This window comes from Podarcis melisellensis (genome assembly GCF_964234715.1).
Source record: "Podarcis melisellensis genome assembly, chromosome: 12".
In the NCBI taxonomy this organism is placed as follows: Eukaryota; Metazoa; Chordata; class Lepidosauria; order Squamata; family Lacertidae; genus Podarcis; species Podarcis melisellensis.
This window is the reverse complement of record NC_138544.1, coordinates 13,758,802-13,775,556: the sequence shown is the minus strand read 5'-3', so window position 1 is coordinate 13,775,556 and position 16,755 is coordinate 13,758,802. Positions and strand designations below refer to the sequence as shown.

The 16,755-nt window shown below is 44.1% G+C and overlaps 1 protein-coding gene across 6 annotated transcripts in view; it reads left to right on the top strand.

The window, feature by feature from the left end:
• The first annotated feature begins 1,131 nt into the window (after positions 1–1,131).
• Positions 1,132–16,755, top strand: part of SLC6A20 (solute carrier family 6 member 20) — a 27,047-nt gene continuing 11,423 nt past the window's right edge. For 2 of the 6 annotated variants that reach the window (XM_081882986.1, XM_081882981.1), the window contains exons 1-3: positions 5,407–6,316; positions 14,730–14,870; positions 16,282–16,373. In XM_081882986.1, coding sequence (XP_081739112.1) covers positions 6,196–6,316; positions 14,730–14,870; positions 16,282–16,373 — 354 coding nt within the window. In that variant the 5' untranslated portion in view covers positions 5,407–6,195. Of the gene's footprint in view, positions 1,434–3,147; positions 3,391–5,406; positions 6,317–6,445; positions 6,567–13,009; positions 13,071–14,729; positions 14,871–16,281; positions 16,374–16,755 lie in introns of those variants that run through there. The other 4 variants (XM_081882982.1, XM_081882984.1, XM_081882985.1 and 1 more) reach the window with 4 other exon arrangements.

The following is a 16,755-nucleotide window of genomic DNA, read 5'->3' as shown; positions in this document are numbered from 1 at the left end:
AAAAATACCTTTTTTTTCAATGTGCTTTTGTGCTTATGAAATGAAGCATGTTTTCTGTCAGTCAAAATTTAAGCTGTTTCACATTGCCATGACAGAATAAACAGCTTGCATAGCAGGGAAGTGGCTGAATTCAGTAGCTGGTCACTAATTGACTTGGAAGTGGTTCAAAATGGTAATACTTTAACTGTTCAGTATGTTTCATATGTTTTGACTGCATTTGTCTAAAAATTAGTGTAAACCAGTATGCTTAAAAACATACCCATTTTCTTTGATGTGTCATAAAGAAAAAACAAGGGTCATACAGTCCTTACTGAAATAGCTCTCATGACATTTGGGGGCAAATGGTAGATTGTTGGATGTGGGGTATAATTTAGACTGGAGGAAATAGCCCTAACACAGCAGCCTCAATCCAAATCACAAACACACTGTGTGGCTGCTCAGATTTCCCAATATCTTGTCTCATCTGGCCCTCAAAAGAACTACTAACAGCAAATAAGCATAACAGAACAAGCAACTATACTTTGTTGCTTGTTTTAAGGCAGGCTACTTTCTGTGTTCTTGGTTTAAGTCATGAGGACCTCTGGTTTGGGACTAATACACTTTACATGACTAACAATGCAGTCCCTAACCATATCTACTCAGAGGAAAGTCCTACTCGCAGGTCAGTCGGGTTAGGATTGCAGCCTTAGTCTAAGGATACTTCTATATGTGGGCTTCATTTGTAAATGGGTCCAAATTTACTGTATAACCTATTTGACATTCCCCAGATTAAATGTGGTGAGCAGCAGGGAATACCAGCTAACATTCTGATATCAGTAATATTGTGTGGATGCTGTGGGGAGAGGCAGAAACACTGCATGCATAAACGGTACTAAACATCCATCTGGAAGTACCCCTAATCTGATGTTGCAGCAAAGGTGCTACCTTTTAGTCTCTTACATAAAAACACTGAGAATTTTTGTTAATTTAACGCCACAGTCAAAATTAAAATATAAAATATTGTGGAAGTGGGTCAAAGATTGAATGATTTCAGTCAGTCTTTCCCTGTGATCATATTCATTACATTTATCATGCCATAAATTGGTTATTAGGAAGGTGACCTAAGCTAAGTTACATGTATGAACACATAGGTGTTTAATAAAGTGGCCACTCTGGAGCCCTTGTCCTTAAATAATTTGTATGCACCATATCTTGTTTATTTTATCCTATCAGATCTCTTTAGCTCACTCATTCTTTCCATGATACTCCTCCCAAACTCATCATATAATTAAGACTGCAATCCTCTACAATTTTCCCTGGACATGCCCAAAATAGTGCTGTTAATCTATATTACATGGTGATATTCTTAGCCAAGGAAAACGTTTCATTCAAATTATTATCCGGAGCTTTATCTGATGTTCCATTCAAGCAGAAATCTGGCTATGAGCAAGCAGGTTTGCACTCTACTTATCTTTCAGATTGCCCATCATTTATTAACTTGTCATAAGAAGCTGATGTTTGACAGAATTGCCATTACGTATTTTTACAAGGTAGGTCAATCACTGATCAGTTAGATACCAAGAGGAGTCAACAGCAAGGCTTCCTTAGCCCTCCTCTGGAGTGTATGCGTCCCAGTTAGACTTACAGGAAATGCCCTACATATATGCATCTCCCACTCCTGTGGCATCACTGACTTTCTCCCAGTCGCATCATGGAATCATAGGGCTCTTCCCACACAGGTTCCTTGTAAACAATCGGGAGGTATATAAATTTTGTTAAAATGAATACATTCCCATTGGGTTCACAGAGTTTTTTTGCATTAATAACACACAGGCCTATCCATGAACCTCATATGAGTTTTAGAATCCCCTCTTCCACTGCCAGAGTCAGGGGACTTTCCCCCTAGGTGCAGAGCCGGGGGGCGGATTGAAAAATGTGAATGTTGCCTTCATATAGTAGGCTTGTTTCTAAACACTCAAACCCACTCTTATATGGAGTGTTAGGGAAGGGGTAGTACCTCTGGTGGGGGACATGTTCTTCTGGGGTAGTTTGTCTATCTTTGGTCCCCATCCTGCACTCGGTTCTCACCTGTGACTTCTAGAAGCTGACAGCATGAGAGTGCCACACCCAGGAAATAGCCTCGACTGGGTAAACCAGGTGAAGGTAGCCCATGGGTCTCAAGCCCTTGCTGGTGAGTTAGGGACAGGCTCCAGAGATTGAGCAGATGAGACTAGTAGTGGGTCCAACAGTCAAGAAGGTAGTTTCTGTATGTACTGTGGCAGGAAGTGAAGGAGAGATGGGGCTCATACACCTGGGAAGGTAGTCCATCTACGGGAAGGAAAGCTCTGATCCTAAACTTCCACTGCCTTGTGGGATATCTTCGGGAGAAGAAAAGGCTAAGGAGCGAAGCCTACACAACTCTGGAGTGGAGTCCCTAAGACGGGTGCATGACACCTTCTATGTCTCCTTCCAGCAACTCCTGCAGCCAAGCTGGTGCCAAACATACTGTTCTGCTTTCCTTCAGAGCACATCAGCGAGGCTGAAAGAAGGGGTCTTGTCTGGGCAGCCCAGGATTCCCATGATGTCATGAACTGGCAGGACAACAGGGAAGAGGAAGAGGATCCCAGTGAGGGGTGTAGCTGGGACTGGGACACACCGGGGCAAGCAGGGGACAGGGAAGGAAGTATTCACTGGGTGATCTAGGATGGCGAGGGAATAGGGGTCAGTACACAAGAACCAGTGCTCACTGGAAGGACAAATTCTAAAGCTGAGGCTCCAATACTTTGGCCACCTCATGAGAAGAGAAGACTCTCTGGAAAAGACCCTGATGTTGGGAAAGATTGAAGGCACAAGGAGAAGGGGACGAGATGGTTGGGCAATGTTCTTGAAGACTGAGAACACAGGCCAGCACGAGTTTGACCAAACTGCGGGAGGCAGTGGAAGACAGGAGTGCCTGGCGTGCTCTGGTCCATGGGGTCACGAAGAGTCGGACACGACTAAATGACTAAAAAACACAAGAACCAGAGCAGCAGGACCCATCACCAGAGGGACCCCTGTCTCCACAAACATGTGTAGGGAGCAGTAAGAGGGACATTCCAGGAGACTGAGGCAGCCAAGGGCCCACAGCCCAACTCCCTGGCTGACCAGGTGAGGCTCACTAGATCTGGGAGGTGTGTGATTCCTCTGCTGGATTAGGCTTGGGACAGGTGAGGGTCACAGGCCTCATCAAGCCCAGATGATGCAATCAGCAAGCAAAGTGTAAAAGGGAAGCAGAGCTGAGGTGCTGTGTCTGCTCTAACACCCATGTTGGTGGACCTCGACTTGGATGCACCTGGACCTCTAAGGGACTGGACTTTGGATGCGTGGATTGACCACTGGTCTTTGGACTTTGACTTACAGACTTGTGACCAGGTAGGCCAGGATTTCAGGACACACACACTGCCCAAAGAGGTCACTTGCTGCTAACACAGCAGTTTGACCTCCAGAGGCTATATTATTTCTGATCCTGATACCACACTTGTACGTGATTTCTACTGTGAGACTCTTTTGTGAGCCTCTCAGGGCCAAAAAGCAGAATATAAACCAAATAAGTAAATTTTGTGAGTTTTTTTTTGGGGGGGGCAGCAGTTAGGCTGTAAGCCGAGACCCTTCCTTGATCCAGGAAATGTTAAAATCTAAGCAAGGGTTCAAATTCCTACAATAGCCAGGCTAGCTTCCTGGTGAGGTAATGGCTTAATTATGGGTTGTTAACAAAGGCAGTGGTTCTGTGCCAGAGGACAAAAAGGTGGGCCATCCTTTCTCAGCTGTTTGGAGGTCAGAGTCGAGAGTTGGGTTATGTGAACTAGAAGTTGGAACTTGGCAAGGCTGCAGGCCGGGAAGCTGGAAGAAGAGTTCGGATTTGATATCCCACTTTATCACTACCCTAAGGAGTCTCAAAGTGGCTAACATTCTCCTTTCCCTTCCTCCCCCACAACAAACACTCTGTGAGGTGAGTGGGGCTGAGAGACTTCAGAGAAGTGTGACTGGCCCAAGGTCACCCAGCAGCTGCATGTGGAGGAGCGGAGACGCGAACCCAGTTCCCCAGATTACAAGACTACCGCTCTTAACCACTACACCACACTGGAAGACAGAGCCATGCCTGATTTCTGTCGGAATCCATGGCTGTGGCTATGGGAGAAGCAAGACCCTTTTAGGGTGATTTGTTTATTCTGCTTCAGGATAGTATATCAGATATTTGCTTTACCAGACTACGAGCAATTCCAGACTGTCGCTATTTTCCAGTGGGAGTCAACTGCATACTGACAAATTCAGTTTGTACAATTAAAGTTGATTTGGAGTCCTTGTGCAACAAACAAGCTCTTCTCGCCTTGCACGCACACACCCCAAAATTAACTTTTTGCGATAAGAAAGATGGGGGGGAATGCACTGAGAGTGTGGGACAACATTTGATGGATGCAACATCTTCTAACCTCCCTGCAAGCATAGCGGAATGAATGCTCAATGAATTGGTGATGTCTTCTAAGCTCCTTGCAAACCTTGTGCTAACTAATCAGGATTAATCTTCAATAAACAGGCTGCCTATAAGCAGCAAGACTAGAGTAGAGTTCCCACTGCCCGCCATTCATGTGCATTTGTGATGATTTGTGCTTATGGTTATGTGATTCTGCTCTCAACAAGCCTGCTGCATGTGGTGTAGTGTTGTGTAGTTGTTGGAGTGTTGGACTAGGACAGTGTTTCTCAAACTTAGGTCTCCAGATGTTGGGCTAAAACTCCTATCATCCCTAGCTATCGGGACCAGTGGTTGTATTCCAACAACAGCTGAAGACCCAAGTTTGAGAAACACTGGACTGGGACCTGGTACTAGGACCTAGGTGCTGGGAGACCAGGGTTCAAAGCAAGAGGGCATGTAAATGTTAACGATAATAGGCCACAAATCTGCCTCAAAACGTTCATGATACGTACTCCACCGAGCATCCATCATTGTCCCAGAGCATTCACCACAGTGATAGATGGGATATAAATTACCCATCTGGCTGGGTTTCCTCAGCCTCTCTGGGCGGCTTCCAACAAAGATTAAAAATACATTAAAATATCACACATTAAAAACAGGGCTGCCTTCAGATGGCTTCTAAATGTCAGGTAGTTGTTTGTTTCCTTGACATCTGATGGGAGGGCGTTCCACAGGGTGGGCACCACTACCAAGAAGGCCCTCTGCCTGGTTCCCTGTAGCTTTGCTTCTCACAGTGAGGGAACCGCCAGAAGGCCCTCAGAGGCTGAACGATGGGGGTAGAGACGTTCCTTCAGGTATACTGGGCTGAGGCCGTTTAGGGCTTTAAAGGTCAACACCAACACTTTGAATTGTGCTCAGAAAGGAAAATATCCTTTCTTTAAACATTGGTTGTGCCCACAACATACATTAAAAACTTCAGCGTTCCCACCGCAAAGAATCATGGTAACTGTAGTTTTCCCTTCACAGAGATTTACATGGCATCTACCTCAGTATCTCAGAGAACCAAGCTGATTCAGAAACAGCTTGTCCTCCTTCTAACCTAAGTTGAACAATGTGATGGGCGAAAAATATTTCTGTGATTTTACCCCATCTAGCCTACTGTGTTTTCCATTTTATAATCCTTTTTCTGAGCAAAAGCCCCGCGTGGTTGTTTTCGATATGTGAGGAGAACCTTTCCCCCTGCCCCACCCCAGGCATCTGTGAGGTAATTTGCAAATTAAATGGAATGTTTTGAAGGCGGCGAGCGCCGTAACCCAAACCCATACTGTGTGGTATGTTTCCCCCTACAAATAATTAAACACAAGATGTTGACAGGTGCAAATAGTTCCCAAAGCCCTGTGGGCCTGTCACAGTGTAATCCTGTGCAACCCCAAATGTTTTTTGACATTAAGACCAGCATGGGGCGAAACCAAACAACCGCATTTCAGATCTTTCCCAGAAATGCTGAGTTGAAAACCAAACAATTATTTGCTGGTTTTTACAGCTTGCTTTCCGCCTCCCTATTTACCTAACTGGCATTCCCACTTCACAAAGTGCCTGTTAATAAGATTAGCAATTAAAAAGCTTGGCTGGCAATTGGCAAGCATGTTCTCCTCGGAGTTGGTTGGAGGCGCTTGCCTGTGTCTCCAGCAGGGCTTGAGGAGCACCTGAAGGAGGGAAGACAAAGGCACGCTCCGCCGTACGCAACCCAGCACCACACAGCAGAAATGGAGAAAGCCCGGCCGTTATGGGACAACCCCTTGCAGTTTGTCTTTGCCTGCATTTCTTACGCAGTGGGACTGGGGAACGTATGGCGCTTTCCCTATTTATGCCAGATGCACGGAGGAGGTAAGCGTGAGTTCCTGGAGTTTACTCTGAGCATAGAATCGGCGTTCAAGCACCTTGACTTGCAAGGGTTGCCTTTTTCAGAATAGTGTTGGATGCTGGGTTCCTCAGGTTGAGAAAGAAATAAGATGTTGTGTTTTAAGGTGGGTCAAGAGCAATAGCCAAAGGTCTCAGCATCCTCTGATGTCCACCGGCTCTCCTATCCACATGCTCTTTCCGTCCTCAGTTGAGTTCCAGAGTAGGACTTAAAACTGTAAGTCAGTAGTCAAGGTTTTGTTCCTTTAAACTTTAACCTGGTGCCTGAGGTATATTCTCGTTATGCTATCAGTTCTGACAGAGTCTCTTGTCCTAACTGAGGTGAGCTGAACAGCTGCATGCTCCTAAAGTCATGGGTGGTTTTTACGTGCCAGTGGAGAGCCACTTCGCTTTCTTGCAGATGCATGTCATCACATGGGTTCCTAGTGTGGCACATGCGCCCAGAGAGGCCTTCCTTAGCACCTATGAAGTCCTGTACCTATCAAATACTTGCCACAGAAATTAGGACTGACAGAAACCCATCTGTTGACGTCAATATACAGTAGTACCTCGGGTTACAGACGCTTCAGGTTACAGACGCTTCAAGTTACAGACTCCGCTAACCCAGAAATAGTACCTCAGGTTAAGAACTTTGCTTCAGGATGAGAACAGAAATCATGCAGCGGTGGCATGGCAGCAGCGGGAGGCCCCATTAGCTAAAGTGGTACCTCAGGTTAAGAACAGTTTCAGGTTAAGAACCCGAGGTACCACTGTAATAGCCTAGTTTCATCAGAGGAGTGGCAATTTGAGGGGTTGCACCTAGGAGCCCCCTTCTCCCCTGACAATTAGACTTGGAATAAAGTTCTCTTACCATCCCAGCTATCCTCTCCCAGAAGATCTCTCTCTGTGTCTCCCTCTCACACACACGACTTGGGGCAGGGGGGAAGCAAAAATACAGTTTTTCTTTTTTTATATAGTAATATTTATTAAAGTTTAAATTTAAATTTATTAAAGTTTTAAGGGTTACAAAAAGAAGAAAGAGAAAACACCAAATTACGCAAAAACAAGACAACACATCACAATAAGGAAAAAGAAACAAAGAAAAAGAAAGAAAACAGAAAAATAGAAGCAATTAAAAAACACAACAAACATTCCCATATGTGTCTTGACCTCTTGAACTTTGTGAAGAGTTTTTCTGAGAAGATGGCTGTACTGCACTTAGTTGTGCTCTGGCTTGGCTTCGTGTATAGGGGCGAGCTGTGGTTTTGTGGCCTGTGTCAGCCAGATCTGTGTAGGGATTGCAGGGGGGTGCAGCATCCGGAGGTGCCACCATGGTTTGGCTACTGGATGGTGTCTGTAATTTGTCTGTGGAGAGGGTCTGGGTTTGGGTCTGGTGTGGTTGATTGGTGATAGCGTTCTGTGTGCCTCTGGATCTGGTGTCAGTTTTTGTGGGGAGGGCTAATTTCCAGATGTCTGGCAAGCGGGATGTGTCGTCACGCTTGTTCATGTTGTGAGGGTGTTTCTCTATCTCGATGGCTTCCATGATTATTCTCTTGTGGTGATGTTCCATGTTAAAGAGCAATTTGGAATCTGCAAAATTAATTTCGTGTCCTGTTTCTTTCATGTGTTGGAAAAGAGAGGAAGTTTTTTCTTCTTTTTTGACGGCATTCTTGTGTTCTGCGATACGTGCATTTATTCGTCTGTTTGTTTGTCCAATGTACGTGGCTAAGTGCAGTACAGCCATCTTCTCAGAAAAACTCTTCACAAAGTTCAAGAGGTCAAGACACAAAGACTTTAGCAACTAATCCACACCTAATGACCCACCTAAGTGGTACTCAGGATATCACTCAAGAAATCACTCAAGATATCCCTCAAGTAATTAAGGAACAAAAGAAGAAAAGGCACACTAGCCTGGGAACTTCCTCTCTGCCCAGAACATTGGAGGCTATACACCACACCCCCTCAACAGTATTTATAGGAACTCAAACACTGAGATCCTGCTCTGTTCCAGTAACAAGAAGCCGAAAGCACCAGCCTGAAGATGACGAGTGAGACCTCGTCGAAACGTCGCCTAGACACCCCAACTTTTACACGGGAAGACACCCGAGGACACCAAAACCTGCATATATATATATATATATATATATATATATATGGGACGCGGGTGGCGCTGTGGGTTAAACCACAGAGCCTAGGACTTGCTGATCAGAAGGTTGGCGGTTCAAATCCCCACAACGGGGTGAGCTCCCATTGCTCGGTTCCTGCTCCTGCCAACCTAGCAGTTTGAAAGCACATCAAAGTGCAAGTAGATAAATAGGTACTGCTCTGGCGGGAAGGTAAACGGCGTTTCCGTGCACTGCTCTGGTTCGCCAGAAGCGGCTTAGTCATGCTGGCCACATGACCTGGAAGCTGTACGCCGTCTCCCTCGGCCAATAAAGCGAGATGAGTGCCGCAACCCCAGAGTTGGTCACAACTGGACCTAATGGTCAGGGGTCTCTTTACCTTTACCTTTATGTTTTTATATATGTTGGAAGCCGCCCAGAGTGGCTGGGGCAACCCAGTTAGATGGGCAGGGTATAAACAGTAAAATTATTATTATTATTATTATTATTATTATTATTATTATTATTATTAATGAATAGGGTGAGAAATGTTGGGAGGGTATGTGATGACAAGGAGAGCAATGCATCTTCCATCTGCATTCAGGGACAACGTTCCCACTAGTATAGATTGCCCTTAAGCAGTGTCTGTTGGTGGACTGTGACATCTCGTGTCAGCTTTGAGTGATTGCTTCATCCACTCTTGTGATCTGGATTGCATCAAGTTATAACATCCCACCAGGAGGCTTTGTTTTCCACTGATGCTGGGGGTGAGCTATATCTTTGCTGGGCCAACACAGCCCTCCTGTCCAGCCCAGTTACTCAAAGCACACCAGATCACAGCCCTGACCTGCTGAAGCAAAGCTTCAAAGGCATCCAACTTGTACTCTGCAAGGAAGAAAAAATACCAAACATGTTGTTGGAGATGCGATGCATCCTGCTGTGTGCAAGTCCAAGGGACGAGGGGGAAATTCAGTTCACTTTGGATTTTAATGCAAAACTACATGATTTGCATTTAAACTGTGCATTTCAAAAATTGTATATGTTCATGAAAATAACATAGCAAATCATTACATTGGGGGGAATTGCTTGCAAATAATTGTGTATCAGGCAAAATTGCATACAAAAGTATTTGCTAAACTGCTGATGAGTTTTCATTAGGACTTTGTTTTTTTTTTTTTTAATGCAAACTGTTGCAGAAATGTGGAGAACTGGAAAAATGATAAACCAGGACAGATTTGCCCATTTGAAGGCAGCCCTGCAACACCAGACTGAGGTGTCATAACAGCCATTTGTGCTGTACATTGCAAGGTGCTCTTGGAGGAAACTTATTTTCTAGATGCATTTCTCTCAGGGTTTAGGCCCAGTTTTGGCCCAGAAACTGCTTTGGTCATCCTGTATAAAGGCCTCTTTCAAGAGATGGACAAGGAAAATGTGTCCCTTAATTCTCTGCAACCTCTCAGTGGCTTTCGATACAATCAAGCATGGTATCCTTCTAGAGCAGCTGTCCGAGTGACAGGTGGGTGGCACCACTTTGCGGTGATTCCTGTCCTACTTAGACGGTCGTCCCCAGAGGGTGATGCTTGGGAAGTACTTTTCAGCCCCGTGAAGCCTTCAATGTGGAGTTCCTCAGGTCTCAATTTTAACCCCTATGCTATTTAACACCTACACGAAACCACTGAGGTCCAGTATACCTGAAGGAGCATCTCCACCCCCATTGTTCAGCCCAGACTCTCAGATCCAGCGCCGAGGGCCTTCTGGCGGTTCCCTCACTGCGAGAAGTGAGGTTACAGGGAACCAGACAGAGGGCCTTCTCAGTAGTGGAACGCTCTCCCACCAGATGTCAAAGAGAAAAACAACTATAGGACTTTTAGAAGACATCTGAAGGCAGCCCTGTTTAGGGAAGCACTTAATGTTTAATAGACTATTGTATTTTAATATTCTGTTGGAAGCCTCCCAGAGTGGCTGGGGAAACCCAGCCAGATGGGTGGGGTATAAATAATATTTTTTTATTATTATTCCAGAGTTTTGGAGTATGTTGTCAGCAATATGTTGATGACACACAACTTGACTTCTCTTTTATAACTGCAGGTGAGGTAGTGGGTGTGCTGGACCATTGTCTTGCCTCAGTAATGGACTGGATGAGGGCCAACAAACTGAAGCTCAATCCAGATAAGACTGGGGCACTGTTAGTGGGCGGTTCCCTAGACCGGATGGCTGGGAGGTGACCTGCTCTTGATGGGATTACATTCCCTCTGAAGGAGCAGGAACACAGTGTGGATCCATTACTGTTGCTTGAGGCTCATGGGGCCTCGGTGGCATGGAGTGCCTTCCATCAGCTTCAGTTGGGGGTCCAGGTGCTCCTCTATCTGTACAGGGATAGCCTAGCTTCTGTCATCTATGCTCTGGTAACCTCAAAGTTAGGTAACTGCAACAGGTGATATGTGGGGCTGCCTCTGAAGATGGTTCAGAAACTTCAGGTGGTGCAGAATTCAGAGGCCAGGTTGCTCATCAAGGCAAGATGGTTTGAACATATTACACCGATTCTGGCCCAGCTGCACTGGCTACCAATTAATTCTGGGGCCCAATTCCTAGTGCTAGTTTTTACCCATCCAGTCATACCTCGGGTTAAAGTTTCTTCAGGTTGAGCGTTTTCGGGTTGCGCTCCACGGCAACCCGGAAGTAACGGAACATGTAACTTCTGGGTTTCACTGCTTGCGCATGCACAGACGCTCAAAATGACATCACGTGCATGCGCAGAAGTGGCAAGTCGTCACACGTGCAGATGCGGGTTGCATTCTCTTCAGGATGCGAACGGGGCTCCGGAATGGATCCCATTCACATCCAGAGGTACCAATGTAAAGCCTTAAATGACTCTGGGCTAAAAGGGCCTACAGATGGGGTTGTTTCTCAGTGATAGAGCATCTGTCTTGATACAGAACCTCCCAGGTTTAATCCCTAGGATCACCAAGTAGAATAATAGAATTGTCGTTGGAAGGGACCCCAAGGGTCATCTAGTCCAGTCCCCTGCAATGCAGGAATCTCAACTAAAGCATCCATGACAGATGGCCACCCAACCTCTGATTAAAAACTTCCAAGGAAGGGGAGTCCACCACTTTCTGAGGAAGACCATTCTACTTTCAAACAGCTCTTACTGTCAGAAAGTTCTTCCTGATGTTTAGATGGAATCTCCTTCCTTATAATTTGAAGCTGTTGGTCCTAGACTCTGGAGCAGGAGAAAACAAGCTTGTTCCATCTTCTATTTGACAGCCCTCCAGATATTTGATGGTGGCTATCATAACTCCTAAGGGACGCAGGTGGCGCTGTGGGTTAAACCACTGAGCCTAGGACTTGCTGATCAGAAGGTTGGCGGTTCAAATCCCCTCAACGGGGTGAGCTCCCATTGCTCGGTCCCTGCTCCTGCCCACCTAGCAGTTCAAAAGCACATCAAAGTGCAAGTAGACAAATAGGTACCGCTCCGGCGGGAAGGTAAACGGCGTTTCCGTGCCCTGCTCTGGTTCGCCAGAAGTTGCTTAGTCATGCTGGCCACATGACCCGGAAGCTGTATGCCGGCTCCCTCGGCCAATAAAGCGAGATGAGCGCCGCAACCCCAGAGTCAGCCATGACTGGACCTAATGGTCAGGGGTCCCTTTACCTTTATCATAACTCCCAGGTAGGGTTGGAAAAACCTCTACCTGAAACCCTGGAGAGCCATTGCCAATCGGGGTTGACCAGCGTTTCCCAAACTTGGGTCTTCAGCTCCTTTTGGACTACAACTCCCATCATCCCTATCTAGCCAGACCAGTGATCAGGGATGATGGGAATTGTAGTTCAAAAGCAGCTGGAGACCCAACTTTGCGAAACACTGGTGTAGACTGAACTAGATGGTCTGAAACAGCTTCTGGTCTTTCCTACCTGAAAGCTTTCCTGACTGGGGCAAACAGCAGCTTCAGCTTCAATTTGCATTGGGACAGCAGTATGGTGCAAAGGTTAGCCTCCTCTCCTAGCTCTGTAATCCAAGTCCAGATGAGGAGAGGGTCCATGATTTCTTTTTAACAAGAGAGGCTGAGCATAACCCGTCGCTGGTCTCCAAAGTTTTGAAGCTGATAACCCTCTCCAAATTCTTAGTTCGTTCTTTTAGGCTCCTGCAATTATAAAAGGGCTCTGCCACAATGCCGAGGCTCTTAGACGCCTGAGATTTCCCTTTGCAAGGAAGAAGTTACCTAAGTTTCAAACAAAGGGGCTGTTAATAAAAAGGCACAAGCAGTGCAAATATTAATTCCCTGAAATAAAACGGATTATGGCTGAGCATTCACCTCACTTTCTCCGTCGGCTGCTATGCAGATTGCATTCATTTGTACTGCTCAACAGTCCCCCCGCTTCAAGGAATGTTAATGCTGGAGATTAAACACCAAATAATAGATATTTACAGAAATACTTTGGCCTGCGCTGAAAAGAAAACTGGGGAAACCTTTTTATACAACCTCCCACCCAGCAAAAACAACCACAACCCTGTATTTTTTTTGTGGTCAGACATGGTGACTCCAAGTCAAACACAGAAAGCTTGGACTAGAGGTTTTCTGAGAGGTTATGCTGCATGTTAGCTATGCTGTGGGAGTGTTGTTCAAAATGGCATCTCTGCGGTGAGTTCTCCCCGTAAAATGTAGGAAAGCATACACCTGGTGAGTTTGCCTATCACTTCAGGCAAACCCACCTAATTTATACTTTCCAGAACAATACAGGAAGCGAAACACTGATGTTAATTTTATGGGAAAATAGTTTTCGAAAACTGTTACAATGATTTATATGGAAACTCAGCCAGGGGGATTTGAGGAAGTCACCTAACAATGTTAACAAAAGTGGAATTATTATAATCAGGATAAATGTTTGTTGGTTTGTTATAAATTTGGAAAATTTAAAAAAAATTGAAGAAGAAAAAACAAGAAGCAAAACACTGCTGGTCTTCAAAATTCACACCTGTCTGAATTTTGCAATGCAGTTTTCCAGCCCAGTAATGTGAAACTACAGCTGAAATAACATACAATAATGCATTATATTGGAGGGAAATTGCTTTGCAAAAAAAAGTTGTACAATATATTGGGCACCCAGGATAAATTTGCACTGAAGTGCCAGTGAATTTACATCACAAACTGATGTGGGAAATCTAGTTAAATGATTTTAGGACTGGAAACTGAAGATGACAGATTGGCCCATCCCTACAAGTCAGATCCATTGATTTAAAGGAGAAACTTCCTTTGGAAGATTTAGTTGACTTCTAAGTGCCATCGTACTCTTGATCTTTTTTCTCTTCCCTTGGTTAAATTTTAATGCTTTTTAAAGCAATTAGTTATCCTTTAACAGTTACTAGTATGGACTGTGTGAAAGACTTTCCATAATCACATCTGGAGTACAAATTTGTTTACAAGAAATGATTCTGGCATTAGCGGCCAAAACAGGCTGTGGGAGATATCATCATCGCCTAAAATTTCTGAGGCACTGTTCAAAATAATAATACATTTAAGAAACAAGCCTTATCCATAGACTTATAATCTAACAGACAAAAGAAAAATGAGATAAGAAAAGAAAAAGCAATCCAGGCACCAATTCTTACATAAACTTACGCAACTTTGGCTATAGTCATTTTCCTGGGAATAAGTCCCATGAAACTTATTAGGGTTTCCATGTATCAGATGGCACTTTAGTGTTATAATTGCATGGGATCTGAAATATAGTAGGAATTGGAATTTTGTTCATTTGGAGTGTGTGTACCCTCACACGTTACTAATGCAGCAATGGTTTGGATTAAACCGCTTCTTTGTGTTTCCTCCCATTTATGATCAGTATTCCTGTATTCCTCTCTAGATAGTGTGGTAAGACCCTTTGTCTGGTTTTAAACCAGAAAGCAGTTTATTCTGGGGGTGGTGAAAGCGCGTAAGGGAGCTTCTTCTCTTTAAAAGACATCTGAAGGCAGCCCTGTTTAGGGAAGTTTTTAATATTTAATGCTGTATTGTTTTTAACACTCAATTGGAAGCCGCCCAGAGTGGCTGGGGAAACCCAGCCAGATGGGCGGGGTATAAATAAATTATTATTATTATTATTATTATTATTATTATTATTATTATTATTATTATTATTACTATTATTACTATTATTATTTTATTTTACATGTGGAAATGTGAAAGTGTACAAAACGATTGGTGCAATATATTAGACCTGGCTGGTTGTATCGCAAGCACCGCTAATTAAAATATTTGTGAGCGCATTATTTGTTTAATAAATATAATCTTTTGTTCCTCTTACAGGTGGATTTCTAATCCCCTACCTGATCATGTTAATTGTGGAAGGCATGCCCCTATTGTACCTGGAGTTGGCAGTGGGACAGCACATGCGACAAGGGAGCATTGGGGCATGGAAAGCAATAAGTCCTTACCTTTGTGGGGTTGGTGCGTTGTTGTTTTTTAAATCTATGCAACTATTTTTCCTATCCCCCTGTCAAATTATTATTGCTTATTTGATGCACTACAAAGATGACCTCTTCGTGACATGCACACAACTTATCAGATATTTTTAAAGAATATTGAGAGACCTCCTAACAACAAAGGGACACGGTAAAGGGACGGTATCTGCAATATACAAAATACTACTCCAAAATCCCACAAACCCCTAGACACAATCAAGAAACAATGGGAGGATGACATAGGCTATGAGATTAACCCCACTCAATGGACCAGAATGTGGTCTAAACCCCCTTTTAAATCTGTATCAACAAAAAGAAAAGAACTCACTCTGAAACTCATCTACAGGTGGTACCTAACACCAAGAAAACTAGCGCTAATATGCCCAGGAACCTCACCAAAATTCTGGAGAGGGTGCACCTCCACAGGAACATACCTTCACATGTGGTGGGAGTGCCCCAAAATCCAACTATTCTGGACAACAGCCATACAAGAAATATGTAAAATAACTAAGCAAGCATTAGAAATCACCCCAGAATTGGCCCTACTAAACATCTTCCAAGACAATAATGCCCATTTACACAACAAATAACTCATAACCCACCTACTTTTAACAGCCAGAAACATCATAACAAACCAAGGTGGTCAAAAGCTCTACTCTCCACTATTATAGTCCTACCTCAAGTAAACTTAATACCCTCCAAGTGTCCCTATTTTCCAGGGACAGTCCCAGAATTACAGACACCATCCCAGTTTCTTATTGGATCCTGAAATGTCCCAGTTTTTCTATTTCCTCCCCTCCTTGTCTTGGAGTGTGTAGGTGCAAAATCAGAGTCCTGTTTAGACTGAAAATAAAATACCTGCACCCAGTGAAGGAAATGAAGCTGTCATACGAAGCTCTCCCTATAATTTTGAAGGAAAACATCACCAATCCACTTCAAATTCTTCAAGTGCAATGCTTCAGCAGTCAGCCATTTCTTAGGAAATGTGCGTGGAGTGTTTATTCCTTTATTGTAAATGGAGCCTGACACGGTCTACTGAGAAGTAAGTCCCACTGTATTCAATGGACCTTACTCCCAGGTAACTGGGTCAAGACTGTGCAGCCTCACACTGCAATCCTAAGCATTTTTACTCAGAACTAAGTCCCACTGAGTTAAATAGGCTTTAAACTCTGCTATGTTCCTGAGCATTCTTCCTGATGTAGAATAGGATGTCCCTATTTTCATCAGATAAATGTTGGAGAGTAACATTTAAACCTAGACGTGGTTATGTGAGGACATAGTGTGATATGTGTGGACCTTCCTTAGGTTAATTAGTTGGTTCTGATGGGGGAAGATATACGGTAGATGCAAAACTGATGCCCATTTCCATAGCTCTCTTGCTTTCCTTTTATTTTTAGGAATTGCCAGTGTCATCGTTTCATTTTTCCTCTCTATGTACTACAACGTTATAAACGCCTGGGCATTTTGGTATCTCTTCCATTCATTTCAGGTGGGTAAGAAAATTATTTCCGCAGTAGTGTGCTGCACACAATAGTTTCCTTCCCCTCCAGGATTGCGAAAATTCAGCCAATCTGTCTGGTAGCTGTCATTGCAGAAGCCTTCTCTAGTAAAATGTTGGCTGAAAACGAAACCCATTTTATGATCAGCAGGGCAGAATATCGATGCATCTTCTTTTCTAATTGGGGGCAATCATGGAATTAAAGTGTTCTCAGATTATTTATCCTGGAATCACACATTGGATTTTGCTCGTATGATAAGGAGCATGTTTTATGATGTTCCTGAGGCAGTCTAGTTGCTCAGTGTCACTGAACTTGGAAATTTCATGGTACAATAATGTATAACAGCAGTCTCCAAGCCAGCAGTCGATTTGC